The 24,535-nt window shown below is 43.8% G+C and overlaps 1 protein-coding gene across 1 annotated transcript; it reads right to left on the bottom strand.

The window, feature by feature from the left end:
- Positions 1–1,535: 1,535 nt before the first annotated feature.
- Positions 1,536–24,033, bottom strand: LOC143766696 (uncharacterized). The gene is made up of 8 exons (XM_077254555.1): positions 23,997–24,033; positions 23,789–23,906; positions 9,958–10,108; positions 9,647–9,826; positions 9,440–9,563; positions 9,263–9,360; positions 8,974–9,064; positions 1,536–3,539 (listed from the first exon to the last, which is right to left on the bottom strand). Exons 3-8 carry the CDS (start codon positions 10,033–10,035, stop codon positions 2,563–2,565), a joined length of 1,548 nt encoding a protein of 515 aa, XP_077110670.1. The 5' UTR covers positions 10,036–10,108; positions 23,789–23,906; positions 23,997–24,033; the 3' UTR covers positions 1,536–2,562.
- Positions 24,034–24,535: the final 502 nt, after the last annotated feature.

The raw sequence follows: 24,535 nt of genomic DNA, 5'->3' as shown, positions 1-24,535 counted from the left end.
CTAAGCGCAGGGCCGCGCTTAGTAACCCGATGTTTACCCTGGTTACCAGCGTAAATGTAAAAAATAACAAACAGTACATATGCACCATCTGATGTCGGTCAGGTCCCTAGCCGTCTGCTTCCTGCTCTGACTGCCGCCGTAAAGTGAGAGCACAGCAGTGACGTCACCGCTGCGCTCTGCTCTCACTGTACGGCACTCAGAGCAGGAAGCAAGGGACCTGACCGACATCAGATGGTGCGTATGTACTGTTTGTTATTTTTTACATTTACGCTGGTAACCAGGCTAAACATCGGGTTACTAAGCGCGGCCCTGCGCTTAGTAACCCGATGTTTACCCTGGTTACCCGGGTGCTGCAGGGGAACTTTGGCATCGTTGAAGACAGTTTCAATGATGCCGAAGTCGTTCCCCTGATCGTTGGTCGCTGGAGAGAGCTGTCTGTGTGACAGCTCCCCAGCGACCACACAACGACTTACCAACGATCACGGTAGTATCGCTGGTCGTGATCGTTGGTAAATCGCTATGTGAGACGGGGCCCTAAGAGGCAAACATTAGCCATTTAAAATGATACAAAATCAACGTTTAAGACTCATGACAACAGCGTATGGTTTTTGACCAACTGAAGAACAATTGCAAAAATTCAAAAGTCGTCATATAGATAACAGTCTATTCCTCCTGGCTTACTGAAAATAGACATCTGGTTAATTAAAATAAAATGTGTCATCATACCCTCATTTAAATTTTTGCTAGACCTTGCACTTAGTGCATAGACTTTATGAGTCTAGAAGTCCCACTTCCTAACAATTTTAAAAGAATGTTTATGAGACCCTCCTTTATGTCTAATACAGGGAGTATCAGAGTTCTTCTTCCTTCTAATTTTTGGAAGTTCTTGCATTGTCCGCATAGGATTTCTGATTTTCAGAGTCCCTTCATAAATTAAACAGGATGTGTCTCACTATGTCACACACCACATGTCCAGATAAGGTATTAAAATGTTAAAATTACATTTACAGTGAATGCTTTTTTCACCATTGAAATCAATGAGAAAATGGAAAAATGCAGCAAAGAGGCTACGTGTAAACACAAACTAAGGGGTGAAGGAAGCTTATTTTTTCTCTTTTTTTAAATTGCCTTATATACTGTACAAGAACGAATGTTTTTATTTGGAAAAAAAGTGGCGTAATACTCCGACAACATTGATGCCAAAAGAGACCTGAGAGTCAGAGATGCATCCAGCCATCTTCCCCATGCTGTTCTCATTCCAATTTAGCACAGTTTTCATCCATTTCAGCAATTTTCCTGCCCCCTCAATCTTCCTGGAAAAGTCTGCTGAGCATGCGACCTGTTGACTCAAATATAGAGCACTCAAGTATTTTACCGCTCGCTCATCGCTAATAATGACTGCTATCTGTGTGGGATTTTTGATGTTTAAAAGGGTTGTCCACTACTAGGACAACCCCTTCTTATTCCTCATGATTTTTTACTTATTTAACCCCTTAAGAACCAGGGTTATTTCCGTTTTTGTGTTTCCATTTTTTGCTCCCCTTCTTCACACAGCCATAGCTTTTTTATTTTTTCGTCAATATGGCCATGTGAGGGCTTGTTTTTTGCAGGACAAATTGTACTTTTGAAAGGCATCATTGATTTTACCATATCATGTACGGGAAAATGGGAAAAAAATCCAAAACTGACCTGACATTATGATTCTCCAGGTCACAGACACTAAACTTTTTTATTTAAGTGGTGATAAAAAATCCAAAGTTTGTAAAAAAGAAAAAAAAAATGTTGCCATTTTCCGAGACCCATAGCGTCTCCATTTCTCTGGACCTGGGGCTGGATGAGGGCTTATTTTTTGTGCACCGGTCTGATGTTTTTATTTATACCATTTTGGTGTAGATACGATCTTTTGATTGCCAGTTAATGCATTTTTTTGCATTTGATTGCAATGTTGCAGCGACCAAAAAAAACATAATTCTGGCGTTTCAATTTTTTTTCTCGCCAGACCGTTTACTGATTGAATAATTTTTTTTTATATATTGATAGAGCGGGCGATTCTGAATGCAGTGATCCCAAATATGTGTATATTTGTTTTTGTTTTTTTTTGAATGGGACGAGAGGGGGTGATTTAAACTTTTATATTTTTGTATTTTTTTGTATTTTCAAAAACATTTTTTTTTACTATCTATCTGCTCCAATAGTCCCCATGGGAGACTAGAAGCAGCACTTGTCTGATTGCTTCTGCTACATAGAGCAGGGCTGCAGCCCTGCTCTATGCAGCAGATATGCTCACTTGCCATGAGCGCCGACCGCTGGGCGATGCTCATAGCTATACGGCTATGACAACCACAGGAGTCTCCTGCTGACCCCGGGTTGTTATGCCAACCCATTAGCGACCAGCAGTCATGTGGGAGGATTCTATCCTTCATTGGACGTTAAGGGGTTAAAATAAAAATATTTATAGTTACCTCCCATGCTGGAGGGGCTTCTTCCCCATGTGGATTCTATGATGTTTAACAAGTTGTGATTTCTTCACAAAATGTTTTCCACATTCTGAACAGGAAAAGGCTACTGCCCTGTATGGAGTCTCTGGTGTCTAACAAGGTGTGATTTCCTCACAAAATATTTTCCACATTTTGAACATGAGAAGGGCTTCTCCCCTGTGTGAATTCTCTGGTGCCTAACCAAATCTGATTTCTGGTTAAAATATTTTCCACATTCTGAACAGGAAAAAGGCGTCTGCCCTGTGTGAACTCTCTGGTGCTTAACCAAATCTGATTTCCGGATAAAACATTTCCCACACTCTGAACAGGAAAAAGGCTTCTCCCCTGTGTGAATTCTCTGGTGCTTAACCAAATCTGTTTTCTGGTAAAAATATTTTCCACATTCTGAACAGAAAAAAGGTTTCTCCCCTGTGTGGTGTCTATGGTGTCTAACAAGACTTGATTTCGTCACAAAACATTTTCCACATTCTGAACAGAAAAAAGGCTTCTCCCCTGTGTGGAATCTCTGATGTTCGATAAGTTGTGATTTGTGTGCAAAACATTTTCCACATTCTAAACATGAAAAAGGCTTCTCCCCTGTGTGAGTTCTAAGGTGGTAATGAAGATTCTCTTTCTTATTAAAAAATTTCCCACATTCTGAACATGAAAAAGGCTTATCCCCTGTGTGGTTTCTCAGGTGGATATCAAGATTCTCTTTCTGGATAAAACATTTCCCACATTCTGAACAGGAAAAAGGCTTTTCTCCTGTGTGGATTCTTTGGTGTCGATCAAGATGATGTTTCCAGTTAAAAAATTTCCCACATTCTGAACATGAAAAGGACTTCCTTGCTTTAGGGCCAGTTTGTTTTTTAATGCCTCTTTTGGGTCTTGGATTTTCCTCAGTAATCGGTAGTGAATCAGATGACAGATCTTTGCTGTGAAGGGATGATGGTATATCTGGAGTAATGGCATTCACTTCAATTGTATCCTGTGAGATCTCAAGATCATCTGATTTTAAAATTGAAGATGTCAGCTGTCCCTCTGATCTCCAGGTACAGTCATCTGTCAAGAATAAAACCAATTATTTTTCAATAAAATATCCTTGAACTTTATATTTTTGAACATTTCTCCTAAAACTGTCTGTAAAAATGGTAAGATGATGTATATACTCGAGTATAAGTAGAGGTTTTCAGCACATTTTTTTGTGCTGAAATCACCCCCCTCAGCTTATACTCGAGTGAGGTGTCCAGAACATGGAGGGGGAGAGGCAGCGGCGGAGCAGCGGGTCACAGAGGTAGGACCCGACTGCTGCAGCTAACTCCAGTGCCCGCTATTCATTTCTCTGTAAAAGCTCGTGCAGTGTCAGCTGCAGCAGCCGGTCCTGCAGCTGCCGGGAGGTCACGTGTGCTGCTACTTAACAGAGATGAATATTCATTCTGAAAATTAATTTCTCTGAAGTAGTGGCACACATGACCGCCTGGCGGTTGACGCTGTGTGCGCTAATTAATACTCACTGCCCCACACACATAGTTCCGGCATTGGGAGCGGTGAGTATTCCGGAAGCTGTGCTCTGCTTGTGAGCAGCGCATGATGTCCCTGCCATGCAATACTTACAAGCATAAAGCAGCTACTGGCATCGAGACAAGACGCTGCAAGGGAGCAAAGGAAGGTAAGTGTAATGGTTTATTTGTTTTATGTTTTTTGATGGGGGCCAATCATACAAGGATAGGGATGGGGCGATGCATACAAGGATAGGGATGAGGCCATTCATACAAGGATAGGGGTGGTGCCATGCATATAAGGATAGGAATGGGGCCCTGCATACAAGGATAGGAATGAGGGCATGCATACAAGGATAGGGATGAGGGCATGCATACAAGGATAGGGATGGAGCCATTCATACAAGGATAGGGATGAGGGCATGCACACAAGGATAGGGATGGGGCCATTCATACAAGGATAGGGGTGGAGCCATGCATACAAGGATAGGGATGAGGCCATGCATACAAGGATAGGGATGGGGCCGTGCATACAAGGATAGGGATGGAGCCATTCATACAAGGATAGGGATGAGGGCATGCACACAAGGATAGGGATGGGGCCATGCATACAAGGATAGGGATGGGGCCATGCATACAAGGATATGGATGAGGCCTTGCATACAAGGATAGGGATGGGGCCGTGCATACAAGGACAGGGGTGGAGCCGTGCATACAAGGATAGGGATGGGGCCATTCATACAAGGATAGAGATGAGGGCATGCATACAAGGATAGAGATGGAGCCGTGCATACAAGGATAGGGATGGGGCCATTCATACAAGGATAGGGATGAGGGCATGCATACTAGGATAGGGATGGGGCCATGCATACTAGGATAGGGATGAGGCCATGCATACAAGGATAGGGATGGGGCCATGCATACTAGGATAGGGATGGGGCCATGCATACTAGGATAGGAATGGGGACATGCATACAAGGATAGGGATGAGGCCGTGCATACAAGGATAGGGATGGGGCCGTGCATACAAGGATAGGGATGGTGCCGCGCATACAAGGATAGGGATGGGGCCATACATACTAGGATAGGGATGGGGCCATGCATACTAGGATAGGAATGGGGACATGCATACAAGGATAGGGATGGGGCCATGCATACTAGGATAGGGATGAGGCCATGCATACAAGGATAGGGATGGGGCCATGCATACTAGGATAGGGATGGGGCCATGCATACTAGGATAGGGATGAGGCCATGCATACAAGGACAGAGATGGGGCCATGCATACAAGGATAGGGATGAGGCCATGCATACAAGGATAGGGATGGGGCCATTCATACAAGGATAGGGGTGGAGCCATGCATACAAGGATAGGGATGAGGCCATGCATACAAGGATAGAGATGGGGCCATGCATACAAGGATAGGGATGGTGCAGCGCATACAAGGATAGGGATGAGGCCATGCATACTAGGATAGGAATGGGGACATGCATACAAGGATAGGGATGGTGCTGCGCATACAACGATAGGGATGGGGCAGCGCATACAAGGATAGGGATGGGGCCACGCATACAAAAATAGTGATGGGACCATGCATACAAGGATAGGGATGAGGGCCAATCATACCAGGATAGGGATAAGGAGCCTTGCATACAAGAATAGGGATGAGGAGCCTTGCATACAAGTATAGGGATGGGGCCGCGCATACAAGGATAGGGATGAGGGGACAATGCATACCCAGCTAATACTCGAGTCAATAAGTTTCCCACTTTTTTGAGGTAAAATTAGGTGACTCGGCTTATACTCGGGTCGGCTTATACTCGAGTATATACGGTATGTAAAAATAGCTTTATTGATTTATTCTCATTTGCACAAGGAAAGACTAGAAGCAATGGGATGAAACTGAAGTGGAGGAGACACAGATTGGATGTTAGAAAAAAAAAACTTTTGACAGTGAGGGTGATCAATGAGAGGAACAGGCTGCCACGAGAGGTGGTGAGTTCTTCTTCAATGGAAATGTTCAAATAGCAATATGACTTTTATAAAAAAAAATCCATCTATATCCACTTTCACAAAGCAAATCTTCTCGTCGCTTCTGAGCCTTTCAGTGTGTCCAAATCAAAATTAGGACCCATGTAGTTGTCATTATTATTGTGAGAAAAACCCACTTAATTTACGGTGTGTGTCTCTTGGAGCACAATCTGGGCACTATGTGGTGAGTAATAAAATGGTATATTCGCAGTTTTCACTCTCCAACATCCACTGCGCGCTAATTTTTGGAAAGTGGCTATACAGGGTATTGTTGGATTCAAGAGATGTTGGAAAATAATTTGTGAGATCCATTTGTTTCCTATTATCCTTTGTGAAGAATTCCAAAGTTATCACCACAAAAAGCGACATGTCAGATGTGAAAAATGGGAGTATTTTGGGCAGTAACTACTGTAGTCACAAACTGACTATGGACAATAACACATCTATCAAAATGTTCTAACTCAACAGTCTTCATCAGTAAAATATGAGTAGTGGTATCAACTCTCTGGAGTAATTAGAGTATGGGGCTCGGTGGCTCTTGGCAATCTAAACTATCGTCAGGGCCAATATTTTCTATCAGATGAGTTTCAAGAAAAAATATTAGACATTTAAAAAGAACTTTTTATAAGGGCTTGTTTCCACATGCGAGAATCACGTCCGTGTCTCGCATGTTGAAACCAAGCTCTGGTGTCCGCACTCCGGAGCGGAGCGTGCGGTCGCATAGGAACACATGGAGCCGCACAGCTCCGCTCCTGAGTGCCGGCGCCAGAGCTTGGTTTCTACATGCGAGACACAGACGTGATTCTCGCATGTGGAAACAAGCCCTAATACTGCAGAGCTGGGGCATCTTCAATTTAGATCTCCCACATTTGGAAGAGGTAATGGAGACTTTAAAAAAAAAAAAAAAATACCAGGGAGTTCCAAACTTACAAACTCACCTAACTGAGGCAGGCTGATCCTACCACAATCAAACTATCAACCAGAATGAACATGTTAAAAAAAAACCACAAAAAAAAACCATAGAACTAAAAATATGTTACATCTCCCCATAAAAAAGTATGTACGAGGGGAGAACTCCAACACTAAACTGGAGTTGCACTCATTTATGGTGAACCATTGGAGATAGAGTCCTGACCAGAAGAGTAGAGAAAGTATTAGCGCCCCCATTTCAGGAGAGATGCAGTGCAGTAATCTGAATTCCTTAGGATTGAAAACATAATGGAATTTATGACGTGGGGTGAATCTATGAAACCAGGACTCGAGCCATGCCAACACATCTTCTGCAGGTGTGAATAAATGTATATTACAGCCATCAGCCACGCACAGCTTAGAGATATATCATGGCACAGGTGTAATGCTTTTTATGTAGTTTATCACAATCCTCCTTGAAATTAGTTAGTTTTTAATACAAACTGAAAAGTCAGGAGAAAGGGAAACTCTGTTGATATTGTACAGAAATTCACACTTGGCCTCACTGCACATTTAATGCTGTTGATCATAAAAGTGAAGTTTGGCCAGAAAGACTGGACCTGGTCTTGTAGGGACCATATGAGCACATTCAGCAGCACAGAAGGGAGAGAAGGGAGATTCATCCAATAAGATATCAGGGTTCTAGGAAGCCAACAGCATCATTACCCTGCGCTTTCTCTTACAGGCCCATCATAACATCTTGTCAGCACATTCTACGTACATTGTTATTTGGCTTTGAAGTCTACAGACCTGGGCAGGTAACGGTCAGCTTGTTCTAATCCCTGGGGTTAGGTGGATCATGTGTAAGAAGGTGGCGGGGACCCTCGTGTGCCTTCTCTCTCCTGGACTCTGTTCGCACGTTCACATGTGGCACCTCACTGTCTATTACTGTTCATATATTGCAATGTGGTGTAATGTTTATATACCATAATGTGAATGTACTCAATGGGTACTGTTTATAGGATTGGGGTTAGAATAGAATATAGGATAGGCTAGAACTGTAGTGGGGCTAGAATAGGGGCTAGAATAGAGGGGGGCACAGTAGTGATAGATGATAACATAGAATAGAGCAGGAGGTAGGCAGCATAGGGGTTAACTAAAGGGGAGGTACAGCAAGGAGCAGGGAAGTATAATCAGGATACTTCCTGATTAGAGACAGACACCCGGGCAGCCTTGCCAAGGGTAGGGTGCATGCAGTGTATGAGACAGCTACAGGTCATGGGGGTAAAGCTGCGGATGGCAATAAGGGGCTGGAGAATAGTACAGTCGGGCATCAGCTCAATAGGATCATCCTTAGGGCGGTTCTGGGGTCTACAACTGGGGCGGAAGTCAGTAAGATGAACTCCCGGCACCTTTGCAAGATGGAATCGGACAAGGGGCTGGCAAGGAGCTGGTGATGCAGGAAGTACGGAAGGTACACGGATTGTCCACAGAAATGGCATGGATTGCCGGGAGAGAAGGAGAGGTTATAGAGGAAATGGAGTCTGCCCAGAAGGAAGGGAAAGTGCAAGATATGATGCTTTGTGTGAAATGTGCTGCAAAAGTGATGGGTGCCCATGTTATCAGTAAAGTTGAACTGTTTGAAAAGGACTGTGACGCTGCAGTGTTTTATGGAACCTGGAATCCTGAAGCTGGAGTGAAAGAAACCGAGGGAACTGAAATGAGTACTCTGCTGCACACATCACACGCACACACACAACAGAAAGAACTCTGTATTTCATCTGTGGGGCGCCAGGGTGTGGAAACACTACAGCTCGTTGCCACGACTACCACCCTGGCCGCCTTACACCTGCAGGTTGTAAGCGCTATACAAAAGGGTTTTAACAGTTTCACAAAGCCATTTAAACATTTTTGGATGGAGGAGAATGTTATGCTCTACCGGCAAAATGGGGATCACATGATTGTGCTACGTCCGGACTACACCATTGATAAAGCAGCCACAGCCGGTGACTGAGAAGAATCTGTGACTTCTCTGTAGTTAGTGGTCACTACTCACCTGGGTAGTCATATGTAGGAGTCTCCTCTTTACACCGCTCATCACCCCTCATATATGTCTCTGTAGTATTAATATGGGTCAGATCTTCACCCTGAAATAAATATTGTAAAAGTCACAGACAGATGGAGAAGTCACATCTATGATCAGCTCTAATCCTGCCATCTCCTCCGTTCTCATGACACCAGTATGAAACATGTAATACTGGTGGATAAAACAAGACTGAGCACAAGACCTTCCCCACAGGCTACACATCATAGGAGAGATCTCATGACACCTTCTCTCCATCTACCTGATGATCCTGAGGAACACTGGGATCTTCTTGTTTACAGTCCTGTGGAAGAAGAGGACAGGGACATCTCTCGGGTGTTGTCCTCTTACTGGATAGATCTGGAGGAAACACATACAGGGACTGAATTAATTCCTTACATACAGATAATTATAGGCCGTGTGTATTTAATCCTATTACCTGGTGATGTAAGGGGCTCGGGAACCTCCATCATGACGTCCTCATACAGATTGTTGTGTAATTCTAAATACTCCCACTCCTCCATGGAGAAATAAACAGCGACATCCTGGCACCTTATAGGAATCTGACACATACAATGATACCGTCATCACACCGATCCCTTCATAGTTTTACTGTATAATGTCCCAGCATTCCCAGCAGTGTCACCTCTCCAGTCAGCAGCTCAATCATTTTGTAGGTGAGTTCTAGGATCTTTTGTTCATTGATGTCCTCATGTATCAGTGGGTGAGGTGGAGGCCCCGTGATTGGGCTCAGGGGTCTTTCCCATCCCTCAGACACAGGGGCCTGACAGCGCTCATTAGAATTTTTTTTCACTACTGTGTAATCCTGATTAAGGAGAGACACATTAATAAATGTCACTACAGACATTTCCAGATCCCTCACCTCTTGAGTTCTGTCCAACAGTTTTATTGCCATAAATAAGAATTATGTAATGTGACGCTATCAAAATCTCTCACCTCTCCAGTAAGATGGAAGAGGATCTTTAGGGTGAGGTGTAATATCCTCTCGGCCATCTTGTCCCTCTTCATATCCATTCTTGATGGGTAGTTAATAAAAATTATCTTAATATAGAAGATGTCTACTGAAAGGATCGGATATAGTAGGGACCTGAATAGGAAGACGATGAGAGGATGAATCATTACAAAGAATTCTAATAATAAAATTACTGGAGATAACAAGGGAAACATTTCAGAAGACAGAACCTGTAGATGTTGTATTCTCTATTCTTGTATGGACTGGAACATAAGCTGAGCTACTGAGTAAGAAATCTCCTCCATGCAACCAATCACTGGCTATGTTACTCACTGCTTCGGCAATTAATTTGCTGTAGGAATCACAAGTTCGTTGGGACAGACCAGAAAATACAGAGTCTGGCGGGGACCCAAGCAGCAATTACCGTATTTTTCAGACTACAGAATGCACTTTTTCCCCAAAAAATTTTTGGTGGAAAATGGGGGTGCGTCTTCTAGTCGGAATATGCTTACAATTAGTGTGATGGCAGTAGGAGTCGGGTGATTCTACGGCGGTCCGGCACTGCAGGGAGATCCCACTCCCTTCCTAGGCTGGTGCGGCAGTATTCGGCGGCGTGCAGTGGTGTCGGGCTCCGCCAACATTTTTGGAAAGCCCTGAGCACTGCACATCCACACTGCTGCCATGCGGTAGCCCCTGGTAAAATGTCCACTGGGTTGGCACATGCACACATTGAGATCTCGGGAGATGAAATCTTGGAGCCGAGATCTCAATTTGCAGCGGCATGTTCCCAGAGGCCATTTTACCGGAGGTCACCGCATCGCAGCAGTGGAGGTGTGCGGGGCTTGAGGGCTTTCACAAAATGACAGCGAAGCCCCTGCAACCCTTAGCATCGATGAACCTGCCGCATCAGCCTGGGATGGGATATCCCAGAGGCCACTGCTTCACAGCAAGGGATGTGCGGGTGCTTCGGGCTTTCAGAAAATGTTGGAGGAGCCACCGCACCACGAGAACCACAGAACCTACTGCATCAGTCTGCGATAGGAGTCATATCACTGCCAAACCACCGAACACCCTCTGTGACCACCCTCCACCAGCGCTACTGATTTCCCACGGTAAGCTGAATTCAGACTGTGTGACGGACCACAATTTGACACATTTTTATTTCCCTATTTTCCTTCTGTAAATTTGGGGTGCGTCTTATGGTCCGGTGAATCTTATAGTCCGAAAAATATGGTATATATATATTTTATTATTTTACAACATTGTTTTTTCTCTGACATCTACTAATAAAACCTATAAAGTTTAGGCCACAGACAACCAACAGTTTGTTCCTCGGAGTCGGCAGCTGAATACGTTTCTCATAGACTCATCTTCCATAACGCTAATTCTCGTCTCATTTACAGACGCTGGAATTGGCATTAGCAATACTGCAGGGGATATATTTATTACATGTGACAGGGGAAATAATGACTTCATGATGAGGATGACATCATCTTCTACTACGGCTCTAGAAACATATTTGTCCAGAGTCCATCACTGACTCCATCACCACCAGCCGTCTATATGAAGGTTTCCAGTCTTCCCCGCACTGTAATCTTCTATCACGTCAGATCTCATGTCTGATTCACACACAGAAGTTTGAGGCTTTTATAAAAGCTTTTTTGTTTTCAAAAACACCATGGTCAGAAATTAACATATTTTTTGGATTATAAGACACACTGGCCCACAAGACGCACCTAGGTTTTAAATTTTATATATGCAGCTCTGGCAAAAATTAAGAGACCACTGCAAAATTTTCAGTTTCTCTGATTTTTCTCTTTATAGGTATGTTTTTTGAGTAAAATGTACACTGTTTTATTTTATAAAGTACTGACAACATGTCTCTGAAATTTCAAGCTAAAAATATTGTACTTATTTTCAGCAAATGAGAAATTGGCAAAATAATAAAAAAAGAAACAATGCTTTCAGACCTCAAATAATGCAAAGAAAATAAAATTCTTATTCAAGTAGAAACAACAATACTAATATTTTAACTCAGGAAGAGTTCAGAAATTAATATTTGGTGGAATAACCATGAACAGTTTTTATGCGTCTTGGAATGCTTTCCACCAGTCTTTCCCACTGCTTTTGGGTGACCCTTTGTTTGATGGCTTGTGAGTATCCATCTTCCTCTTGATTACATTTCAGAAGTTTTCAATGGGGCTCAGGTCTGGAGATTGGGCTGGTCATGACAGAGTCTTGATGTGGTGCTCCTTCATCCACACATTGATTGACCTAGCTCTATGGCATGGGGCATTGTCCTGCTGGAAAAAGCAGCCCCCAGGGTAAGGGAGCATTGCCTGAGCAGAAGGAAACAGGTGGTTTTCAAGGATAACCTTGTATGCAGCTTGATTCATACTTCCTTCGCAAAGATTAACCTGCCCAATTCCAGCCTTGCTGAAGCATCCCCAGATCATTACTGATCCTCCACCAAATGTCACAGTGGGTGCTAGACGCTGTGGCTTGTACGCCTCTCCAGGTCTACGTCTAACCGTTATACGACCAGGTGTTGGGCAAAGCTGAAAATTAGACGCATCAGAGAAGATTACCTTACTCCAGTCCTCTATGGTCCAATCCTTAGGGTCTTTGGCAAACTTCAGCCCGGTTCTCCTTTGCTTCTGATTGATGAAAGGCTATTTTCTAGCTTTACATGACTTGAGGCCTGCCTCTAGGAGTCTGCTATGAACTGTTCTTGCCGTACGCTTCACCCCAACTGCCATTTGCCATTCCTTTTATAGGTCACTTGATGTCATCCTGGGGTTGCTGAGTGACATTCGAATAAGATGACGGTCATCCCGATCAGTGAAGAGTCGCTTTCACCCTCTGCCGGTCTGTAGCTCTGTTGTCCCCAATGTCTGCTGCTTGACCTTGTTGTAAGGGACTACATTCTGTCTACTAGTAAAGCCAGAATTGACCCATTATTTTCCTCACTCAAGAGTTTTCTTTTCACCTCTTTTGACATGGTTAAAAATTATTTTTTAATTCAAATTAATTTTGGACTATTTCTAGCACTTGTTTGGTCATCCAGCTTGTCCTATTGCAAGAGGATTGTGAAGACCACAACAGTGTTTTTTATACTTTCCCTCGTTAAATAAGACTTGGTTCAGCTGATCACCTAATCCGAATCACATTAAGTAGAATGAGGTGTACTTTGGTTGGAATTGAACTGACCCTGGAATGGAATGGCTGTCAGATATGTAGAGATGGTGATTTTTTAGAAAACATCACATGACCCGGTCACATGACCGGGAGCCCACAGTGTCTAAACAGCCCAGGGCCCTGGCTACCCTTAATCCACCCCTGGTTCCAAGGCGTAATGGAGTGCATATGACTATGCAGCAGGGCTGGCCTTGCTGCCAATGTGTTAAAAAAAAGGAGTATGGGAGAGCAAAATGAATATTGTGAAGTGAATTTGAATGGGCCCATCCAGTATGTGGGTTCAAAGGCATATTGGGGTGGATATAAATTGATAGCAGGGCAGGCCTTGCATTCAATGCAACATTTTTTCAGGAGGCCCTCCTGGACATCTTACGACGGGTATTGTGGTGCGTTGTAATTCTTGGCAGCCCATCCACTCACAGCGTAGGCTACAACAGTTTAGGAGACCCACTGTTTAATAATGGCCCTTTAAGAAGATTAATGCCGCCTGATATACCAGTAAAAACAGGCTCTGTGACTTTAAGACTAAGTGCACACGTTGCAGAAATGCCGCGGAAATTTCCGCAGCAATTCTGCAACTCATGCCGCGGGTATATTGCATGCGAAATTGGCATGCGTTTTCCCGCTAAACACTAGCGTTTTGCAAGCGTAATTACCTTGCAGAATGCTAGCGTTTTCCAAGCCATCTGTAGCATTGCTTGGAAAACTGATTGACAGGCTGGTAACACTTGTCAAACATAGTGTTTGACAAGTGTGACCAACTTTTTACTATTGATGCTGCCTATGCAGCATCAATAGTAAAAAGATCTAATGTTAAAAATAATAATAAAAAAAAAAATCGTGCTATTCTCACCTTCTGGCATCCCCGAAAGCCTTTCCCGATCCTTGCGATGCTCCGGTTTCAGTAATGCTTTGCGGCATGACCCCAGATGACATAGCGGTCTTGCGAGACCATACGTCATCACAGGTCATTTTCGCAATGCATTACTGGGACCGGAGCGTCGCGAGGAGCGGGAAGCATGCCGGGGGATGCTGGAAGGTGAGAATATCACCATTTTTTATTTTAATTATTTTTTTTTTAACAATTATATGGTACCCAGGGCCTGGAGGAGAGTCTCCTGTCCTCCACCCTGGGTACCAACGGCACATGATCCGCTTACTTCCCACATGGTGGGCATAGCCACATGTGGAAAGTAAGCGGATCAATGCATTCCTATGTGTGTGGAATCCCCACGATTCCGCACAAGGAATGAACATGCTGCATTTTTTTCCGGAATTTGATTCCACAGCAGGAAAAAACGCAGCATGTGCACAAAAAATGCGGAATGAATTCTAATAATAGGATGCTTAATGTATGCGTTTTTTTCACGGTTTTATCGCATTTTTATAGCGAAAAAAGACGAAAATTCCTAAATGTGTGCACACAGCCTAAGAGTCCCTCCTTCATAAATGAAACAAGATGGGTCTGCTTATGTGTCACACACCACATGGCCAGCTAGGGTTGTTACATGTTACAATGACATTTTCTAGTGAATGTATTTGTAGTGGTTGAAAGCAAAGTTAAAGTTGAAAAACGCTTAAAAAACGTTGCGTCTGAAATATCGGATTACTCACCGGTAATGCTCTTTTATAGAGCCCACGACAGCACCCACTGAGAGAGGGGATCCGCCCCTAGGAACAGGAAACCTACAGAGAGATAAAAGGGGCGGCCCCCCCTCGCTCCTCAGTTGTTTTACAGAGAAAAAGGAGGAACCGCCGCCAGGTTTTTTAGTTTACCAGGTTTAGGCATATATACATATTTACAACTTCATATCATATTACTCTATTATATACATCTCCCTATTAAGACACCACGTGCAACTAAATAAAGAAAAGGGAGGGAATCGAATGGGTGCTGTCGTGGGCTCTATAAAAGAGCATTACCGGTGAGTAATCCGATATTTTCTATTCGCCACGACAGCACCCACTGAGAGATTTTCAGAGACTATATACTGGGTGGGTTAACTGAATCAAGAACCGAAACCCCAAAGGTTAGGTCAGAAGCAGCAGATAGATCTAATCTATAGTGTCTATAGAAGGTGTTTGGTGAAGACCAAGTTGCAGCCTTACATATAAGGTCTATCGGCACATTCGCCCTTTCTGCCCAGGAGGTCGACACGGCTCTTGTGGAGTGTGCTCCCACATGCATTGGAGGATCTCTTCCTCCAGCTTTATACGCCAGGATTATGGCATCTCTAATCCAGCGTGATAGCGTGTTCTTTGTAACTCTGGAACCCTTGGTTTTCCCCTGGAAAGAGACAAAGAGAGCCCTACTCTTCCTCCAGTCCCTAGTCCTCTCTAAGTAGGCTAGAATAGTTCTCTTAACATCTAGGGTATGAAGCCTGGCTTCTTCTGGAGTCGAGTGGTCTTCATAGAAGGTAGGTAACAAGATCTCCTGGGATCTGTGAAAACTAGTGGCTACCTTAGGGAGATAACAAGGGTCCGTCTTTAAAATTATTCTATCAGATGTCACGGATAGATAAGGAGGGTCAATAGACAAGGCATGGAGATCACTCACTCTTCTAGCGGATACTAACGCTACTAACAGTATTGTTTTTAGCGAGATGTTCTTTAATGAGGCCTCATGTAGAGGCTCAAACGGGCTTTGTGTCAAGGCATCTAGGACCAGAGATAGATCCCACTGAGGCACCTGTGGTATATGAATAGGTTTCGATCGTTCACATGCTGATATAAAACGAGAAACCCATCTATCTCCCGCCACATCATAACTAAAGAGGGCTCCTAGAGCTGAAACCTGGACTCTTAGAGTATTTACAGACAGTCCTAATTCAAGTCCTTTTTGCAAGAACTCCAATATTGCAAATATAGGAACTTCAGCGGAAAGTTGTGCAGTATGAAATTGAAGGAATTTTTTCCAAACTCTGACATAGATTTGGGTAGTGGAAGGCTTTCTACTCTTCATAAGAGTATCTATAAGCCCACTGGAAAAACCCCTTAGAGTTAGTAAGTGCCTTTCAAATTCCATACCGTCAGATTCATGCCTTTTACCCGAGGATGGAAAAACGGTCCCTGAGACAACAGGTCCTTGGTCTGAGGCAGGATCCAAGGGTCTGTAGTCGACATCGCCCTGAGCCAGGAGAACCATGGCCTTTTGGGCCAGAATGGGGCTATCAACAGAACTCTTGCCCCCTCCTCCTCTCTCCACTGATTGATAAATCCCAGTAGTCTACCGCCCACTGGTGGAATAGGGTTCCCGGGATTTTTCGGCTGGTTTGAAGGGACGTTTGTTAAACAAATTGCCTTTCTGCCTGAAGTCTTTGTTCCTCCATTGCTCTTTAAAGCTTCCCTTTCTGCCAAATGCTGGCCTCCTAAATGCCCTTCTGTAAGCAGGAACAAAGGGATTAGGAAAACCTTTTTTACGCTCACCCGCCTTAGTGAGTATCTCATCCAGAGTTCCAAAGAGGTACTCACCCTGACAGGGTATGGCACACAACTTGGATCTGGACTGGGCATCCCCCTTCCAGTTCTTTAACCATAAGGCTCGGCGGGCAGTATTTGCGAGGCTGGCTGTCCTGGCCGCCAGGCGGAGAGAATCCACGGAGGCATCGGATATAAATGCCGCAGCGCTCTTAATTAAGGGGATGGATGCCCTCAATTTCTCTCTAGATATACCACTCTTGATATTCTGGTCCAGCTGGTCTAACCAAACCAGCATAGATCTACTGGTACATGTGGTGGAGATTGCCGGCCTAAATGCAGTGACACAGGCCTCCCACGATTTTTTCAAAAGTGCATCCGATTTCCTATCCATGGGATCAGATAAGGAGCCTGAATCTTCCACTGGTAGGGAAGAACGGCGGGAAGTGGATGCGACAGCCGCATCGACCTTTGGAACTTTAGTCCAGGTGTTTAAATCTTCGTCCTCAAAGGGGTAACGTCTCTTACAGGATACTGGTGTAAACCCTTTCTGCCCCTTGCTCCACTCTTTTTTAATGAGATCTTTTATAGTCTGGTTTACTGGGAATACGTGGCCCTTTCGCTGAGATAGACCTGCGAACATAACCTCCTGGGCCGTTTGGGGTTCTTTAACCTCCGACACCCCCATCGTTTTCCTCACTGATTTGACTAGACTATTTACTCCCTCAGTCGGGAAACAGACATATTCCTCCTCATCTGAGGAACCAGACAAGTGGGAGACGTCTGAATCAATTTCCCCACTTTCCGCCGACGTGTCAGCATTAGGTGAGGATTTTCTCCTACTTCTCTTCTCAACACTGCCTGAGGGACCACCACTCAACGATTGGAGTTCCTCCCGAATCATGAGCCGTATTTCGTCCATTTTAACGGACTCCTCCTGCCGCAGGGTATTATCTATGCATGCCTGACATAACGTTTTTGAATAAGAGTCAGGCAGGGGCTCAATACATATAGCACACTGCTTGTGCTTGGTCTTCTCCTTGCTTTTTGCCTAGAGGGACATGAGCAGAGGAGACCAATATAAGCTCTGAAGGAGCTGAATACCCAAACATTCTGAAGCATACTATACCGATTGTTGGGTGGATCGTCCGGTCTGGGATGTGGAACGGGATGATCTCCTTCCTGATTTTTCAGTGGAATCACTCTTCCTGGAGTGTCCACTATTCTTTTTTGCAGCATTACCACTTTGCATTTGTGGCTCTTCTACAGGGTGCTCACTGACTTCCTCGTGGGACGACATAATGCGCACTGTTTTTCCCTTCCTATCGGACTTTTATAGTGCGGACTATCAACCCCAGCCCCCGCAGCTGCAACCCATTTTTTTTTTTTTTTAATTACCTGCACCAGGACACCTGCGAACACCGCCAGGAGGAATCCAACATGGCGGTTCCCCCGGAAATGCAATGCCGACCTCCGGGGGTCGGCCATACTACATCCGGGATTCCGGACGCACTGCGCATGCGCCGGCGTCTGCCGCATTTTTCCGGCATTACAACCCCACGCATCGTACCTGAGGGACCGGGGGGAGCCACCGCTGTTCCGCCACACCTTCCAGACCGGGATCGACCAGGTAACCATACCGCCATGGTCGTCCTTCCACAACGATGTCCCAGCAGGGAGATCGTTTGAACTTTCCAGGCCCCACTATTTGGCCGGTGCAGACGAGGAGGGAACCAACAGGAATCCCCGACTCTGCTTCTACTCGCTCTGGAGCCCCTGCCACTCAGCAGAGACGTACAGGCGGCATCCAGGCGAGTTTTTCCTCTTCTCAGACACCGCTGTACAGTGTCTACAGAGATCTTCTCTGTGGGCTTCCTTCTAGGAACAGGAAACCAACTGAGGAGCGAGGGGGGGCCGCCCCTTTTATCTCTCTGTAGGTTTCCTGTTCCTAGGGGCGGATCCCCTCTCTCAGTGGGTGCTGTCGTGGCGAATAGAAAAAAAAGCCCAAGTGGGGGAGGAACTTTTCGGTCTGGGGTTCATTATTTGGCCTTACAGGCAAGTCATTAACCTGCAAAGGATGTACCTTGATATATTTCCCAGCAAAATCCGTTTTGGTTTCGTTTTAGTGTGTTTTTTGTGGCACCAGTAAAAATGGCATGAATCTCAGAAAAAATTGTTCAAAGCTGTGAACAAGGAGTCAGGAATTCTTCCAGGGGCGATCCCCATGATGTTCCTGTGTCATCGGATCAGTGTTTCCATCATTTTCAGATGTTTTTAGACCTTAAAAGGACCCCTGGGGGGAATAGCGGTAAAAATACTTGGGCCTCCTATAGACTTATATTGGGCTCGTTGCTCTGGTCGAGTACCCGAGTATTCCAATTTACTCAACCCGAGTAACGAGCACCCGAGCATTTTAGTCATCACTAATAATGTGCCGTCAGTAAATAGAATGGCAAGGGAATGTATAATGGGTGCTGGGCCTAATATGTATGGAGATAAACACGAAAAAGGACACATAATACATATAGAGGGGGAGTGGTGAAGAAAGTGTTTCCTCTATGAGCTGCCTATTAATGTGTGTGAATATTAGCGGTGAGCTGTAAAGTCTTAAAGTGTGGATAAACACTTACGAAAAATGAAGATATGGTGGGGTGGCTTGAGCACTGGCTATGTAGGAGGCATTTGACATCTTAAAAGCGACTCACAAAGCCTACAAGAATATTATCTAACTGAACCTTCCTGATCCAGAACAGTTTCTTATCGTGCCTGGACCATTTTGATACCAAAATCGGGGTTTTTGGACAAAGAAATCAGAAGACACAGCGTTGTAAAATCCGAGGACAACAGCGGTGCAGGAGATGCGGAGGGATCCTCTCTTTCATCATTTAATCTTTGTGGAGCACTTCTGCGCCATAGTGCCAGCGTTACCCACACAGAGGACACACAAGACGGACTTCCCCAGCATCAAGGGACCCACAGCAACCTCTTAAGGTGAGGCACAACAGGCATCTCACTCGATAACCGCGGCGGGCCTGCAACGCACTGGGCTGTGCTTACTGCAAGGTGCAGAAAGTATATCCAACTGAGTCCAGCAGCTCTCGGCAATCTATAGCATATATTATCCAGAAGCAAAAAGATAAAAAATAATAAATGGATGAATAAAAAAATATATATCTATATATATATATATATATCTCTATCTATCTATCTATCTCTCTATATATATATATATATATATAGATATAGAGATATATATATATATATATATATATATATATATATATATATATATATATATATATATATATATATATAAATGTGTGCGTGCAATCAACCAAATCGGATGCAGTAATATCTCAAGACAACATGATAAAAAATATAGAAAGGTGCTATGTGCAATAACTGATTACCACCTCAGGGGCATATAGTGCAAAATACTAGTAAAGTGCTCTGTGCAATCGCAGTAGATATGCCAATTACTTACAATTCATCAGGGGACTATTCCCAGGCTGCCAGCGGCTAGATTATGTGCACCCCGACGCGCGTTTCGGACGCACAGTCCTTCGTCAGGGGGTATTGTAACTACATGACCGAAGAGCTTTATATATTGTCTGACAATGTGAGGACGCCATATATATGTTATATATAATATATATAACATATATACTCTGAACTGTACTATCATATACAGCTCTCGTGAAAATTACTGGTTGACGGCTTGTTGGAGGCAGTGAACTTAAAATGGAGCCAGCTGAAGGGAAGTTCAAAAACAAATCTCAAAAAAACAGGCAGACCTCCCTGGGAGCTCTCCCAAAATCATATGAGGACTTCCCAAACCTATTAAGTCCTATTAAATCTAGGTCTGCACTAAAAGGAGATGAATCAAAACCTTCCTATCCAAAACAATCATATATCCCGACATATAATAAGACATTAAAAGGAGGGGTTGGCCCCAAAAAAACAACAACTAAAACAAATCCCAGCTCACTTTCTTTCAAAAGTGACACTAAAGGAGACACCAAACCACTGACGCCATCTGTGATACCTACAGAGGAAATAGACACCTCTAAATCGTATAAAAGAAAGGGTCTTAGTGACCAAGAGAATAAAGCTAACCCGTCTACAGATGAGTCAGATAGCCTTTCAGACGATTACTCACCTAACAAAGACTTTAATGAAATTGAACAAGTTATGAAATTTCCTCTACACTTATTAGCTTTAATAATTAACCTCCCTCTGACCGAATCATGGAACAAATCTGGCATTAGGAGAATTGGGACTATTCACAATGGGATTAAATTCCTTACATTCAGCGAGATAAAATCTAAATACAACTTACCCTCTTCTGAACTGGTCCTTTTTACTATGCTAAAGGACAGTATACAAAAACTCCTGACCGTAAAGCCTTGAATCTTGAAATCCTTTCTTCACTGCTGTGCAACCTAAATAATAAAAACATTTGGAGCCGAAGTAACCTATATAGTTACAGTGCCTTGGGAACGTATTCAGCCCCCTGGAACTTTTCAACCTTTTCCCACATATCATGCTTCAAACATGAAGATACCAAATGTAAATTTTTGGTGAAGAATCAACAACAAGTGGAACACAGTTGTGAAGTTGAACGAAATTTATTGGTTATTTTAAATTTTTGTGGAAATTCAAAAACTGAAAGTGTGGCGTGCAATATTATTCGGCCCCTTTACTTTCAGTGCAGCAAACTCACTCCAGAAGTTCATTGTGGATCTCTGAATGATCCAATGTTGTCCTAAATGCCTAATGATGATAAATGTAATCCACCTGTGTGTAATCAAGTCTCTGTATAAATGCACCTGCTCTGTGATAGTCTCAGGATTCTGTTTGAAGCACAGAGAGCATCATGAAGACCAAGGAACACAACAGGCAGGTCCGTGATACTGTTGTGGAGAAGTTTAAATCCGGATATGGATACAAAATGATTTCCAAAACTTCCCAAGGAGCACTGTGCAAGCGATCTTATTGAAATTGAAGGAGTATCATACCACTACAAATCTACCAAGACCTGGCCGTCCCTCTAAACTTTCATCTCAAAGAAGGAGAAGACTGATCAGAGATGTAGCCAAGAGGCCCATGATCACTCTGTATGAACTGCAGAGATCTACATCTGAGGTGGGACAGTCTGTCCATAGGACAACAATCAGTCGTACACTGCACAAATCTGGCCTTTATGGAAGAGTGGGAAGAAGAAAGCCATTTCTCAAAGATAACCATAAAAAGTGTTGTTTAAAGTTTGCAACAAGCCACCTGGGAGACACACCAAACATGTGGAAGAAGGTGCTCTGGTCAGATGAAACCAAAATTTAACTTTTTGGCAACAATGCCAAATGATATGTTTGGCGTAAAGGCAACACAGCTTATCACCCTGAACACACCATCCCCACTGTCAAACATGGTGGTGGCAGCATCATGGTTTGGGCCTGCTTTTCTTCAGCAGGGACAGGGAAGATGGTTAAAATTGATGGGAAGATGGATGGAGCCAAATACAGGACCATTCTTGAAGAAAACCTGTTAAGGTCTGCAAAAGACCTAAGACTGGAACGGAGATTTGTCTTCCAACAAGACAATGATCCCAAACATAAAGCAAAATCTACAATGGAATGGTTCACAAATAAACATATCCAGGTGTTAGAATGGCCAGGTCAAAGTCCAGACCTCAATCCAATCGACAATCTGTGGAAAGAGCTGAAAACTGCTGTTCTCAAACGATCTCCATCAAACCTCACTGAGCTCGAGCTGTTTACCAAGGAAGAATGAGCAAGAATTTCAGTCTCTAGATGTACAAAACTGATAGAGACATACTCCAAGTGACTTGTAGCTGTAATCGCAGCAAAAGGTGGCGCAACAAAGTATTAAGTTAAAGGGGCTGAATAATATTGCACGCCCCACTTTCAGTTTTTGAATTTCCACAAAAATGTAAAATAACCAATACATTTCGTTCAACTTCACAATTGTGTTCCACTTGTTGTTGATTTTTTACCAAAAATTTGCATTTGGTGTCTTTATGTTTGAAGCATGGTATGTGAGAAAAGGTCAAAATGTTCCAGGGGGCCGAATACTTTTGGAAGGCACTGTACTTTATCAAGGACAACGTTAGCGCTAAAAACGTATATATGAAGAGGTGGAAGTCCGACCTTGGTACAGACTTGGGAACTGAACAATGGGACAGCGTTACAAAAAACACATTCCAGTCAAACATATCAATGGCTTTCCATGAGTCCTACTTTAAAATAAGGACAAGATGGTATCTAACGCCCATCAGATTGTCACATATAAACCAGGAACACTCTCCCTTATGTTGGAGAGACTGCGGACAACGGGGTAATCTCTTTTATTTATTTTGGGGTTGTCCGATAATAAAAAATCTCTGGTTCCAGGTATCGCGCCATATTAACTCCTTTTCTGAAACGTTGTGATCACCCCTCAAAGGGCGCTTCTTTCCCTTGACATGGAGCAGTTTGACCCCTCGGTTAGATATGTCATCATACAGATCCTCCTAGTTGTCAAAAATGCATTGGCAATCTGGTGGAAAAAACCCGAAACACCCAAATTCTCAGATATTTTGGATAAAATTCACCAACATAGCGCTCTGGAATGGAGATTTGCGGCTAACAATAGCAGTGTTTATAAATATTCTAAGAAATGGAAGATCTGGAACAGCAAATTTAAGGTTTAAAATTTCCATTTTGTGCCTCTTTCCTCGGAATTGTATACATTTAAGTATGACATAAACATACAACATTCTTCAAATTGCAAATCAGTATTTGGTTGTTAGAGACTGTTATTAGGGTTCTCTAATTTTATTGATCCCTTCCTCTGTCCACTGTTAACCCTTCCCTTCCCTCATTTCCCTAATCCCGGTTTTTAATACAAAAACCTAATAAAAATATTTTAAAAAGAAAAATGAAAATATGGGACTAGTGTATGCAATATTACTGTGCAAAAAGGGAAATAATAAAAGTGCAGATGTGCTGCTAAGTGCTAAACTGATAATTATCCAACTGTAAAAGATGTTTTTTGCTGTTATTGTGAACAGTTAAGTAAATTAAAGATTAAATGACGTCTAAAAGGCCTAAAGTTATAGATGACACATGTCCTTTGTATTTTAGGTATATATATATATATAAGCAAATTTCCCAGCTTTGTAATAACCCGGCCTCCTCTAACCTTGTGCAGCCATGGGTTCTAAGCAGCTGCCGAGCTCTCTGACAATGGTGGAGGCCACGAAGCAGGAGAAGGATATAAGAAGATAACAAAGCGTTCTCAAGTTGCCCTTTCCTCAGTTCTAAATGTTATTAAGAAATAGCAGTTACCAGGAAGACAAAGCAATATATTTCTAATATTAATGCGCCAGTAATGGGGATTCTCCACATACCTTCACCTGCAGAGCCGCACACCACATATATGGCTGCTCTGTGCGCACAGGAACTGTGATGAGGTCACAGGAGGGGAGGAGTCAGGGGTCACATGATCAGGGGCCTCAGTGTATGCAGGACTCTGCTGTGCTGGTTGTCATGGTGCTGGATGAGGGGAAGTTTATGTGTGGGGTCAGGAGGGGTTTACAGTGTGGATGTAGGGGAGCCGTGTGTGTACGAGGTGTACGGAGCGGAGCCGTGTGTGAGGTGTACGGAGCGGAGCCGTGTGTGTACGAGGTGTACGGAGCGGAGCCGTGTGTGTACGAGGTGTACGGAGCGGAGCCGTGTGTGTACGAGGTGTACGGAGCGGAGCCGTGTGTACGAGGTGTACGGAGCGGAGCCGTGTGTGTACGAGGTGTACGGAGCGGAGCCGTGTGTGTACGATGTGTACGGAGCGGAGCCGTGTGTGTACGAGGTGTACGGAGCGGAGCCGTGTGTACGAGGTGTACGGAGCGGAGCCGTGTGTGTACGAGGTGTACGGAGCGGAGCCGTGTGTGTA

This window comes from Ranitomeya variabilis, chromosome 4 (assembly GCF_051348905.1).
Source record: "Ranitomeya variabilis isolate aRanVar5 chromosome 4, aRanVar5.hap1, whole genome shotgun sequence".
NCBI classification, from domain to species: Eukaryota; Metazoa; Chordata; class Amphibia; order Anura; family Dendrobatidae; genus Ranitomeya; species Ranitomeya variabilis.
Note: the sequence above shows the minus strand (reverse complement) of the source record. Positions and strands in the feature narration are given on the sequence as shown.

Bases quoted from the DNA above. Each gene is read 5' to 3' on its own strand.
- LOC143766696 (XM_077254555.1), bottom strand. From the start codon at position 10,035: ATGGATATGAAGAGGGACAAGATGGCCGAGAGGATATTACACCTCACC. The intron at 9,361-9,439 runs GTAATAGGATTA...TGTTTCCTCCAG, and splicing joins CGAGCCCCTTACATCACCAG to ATCTATCCAGTAAGAGGACA. The intron at 3,540-8,973 runs GTGAGTAGTGAC...TATTCTTGACAG, and splicing joins TCCTACATATGACTACCCAG to ATGACTGTACCTGGAGATCA.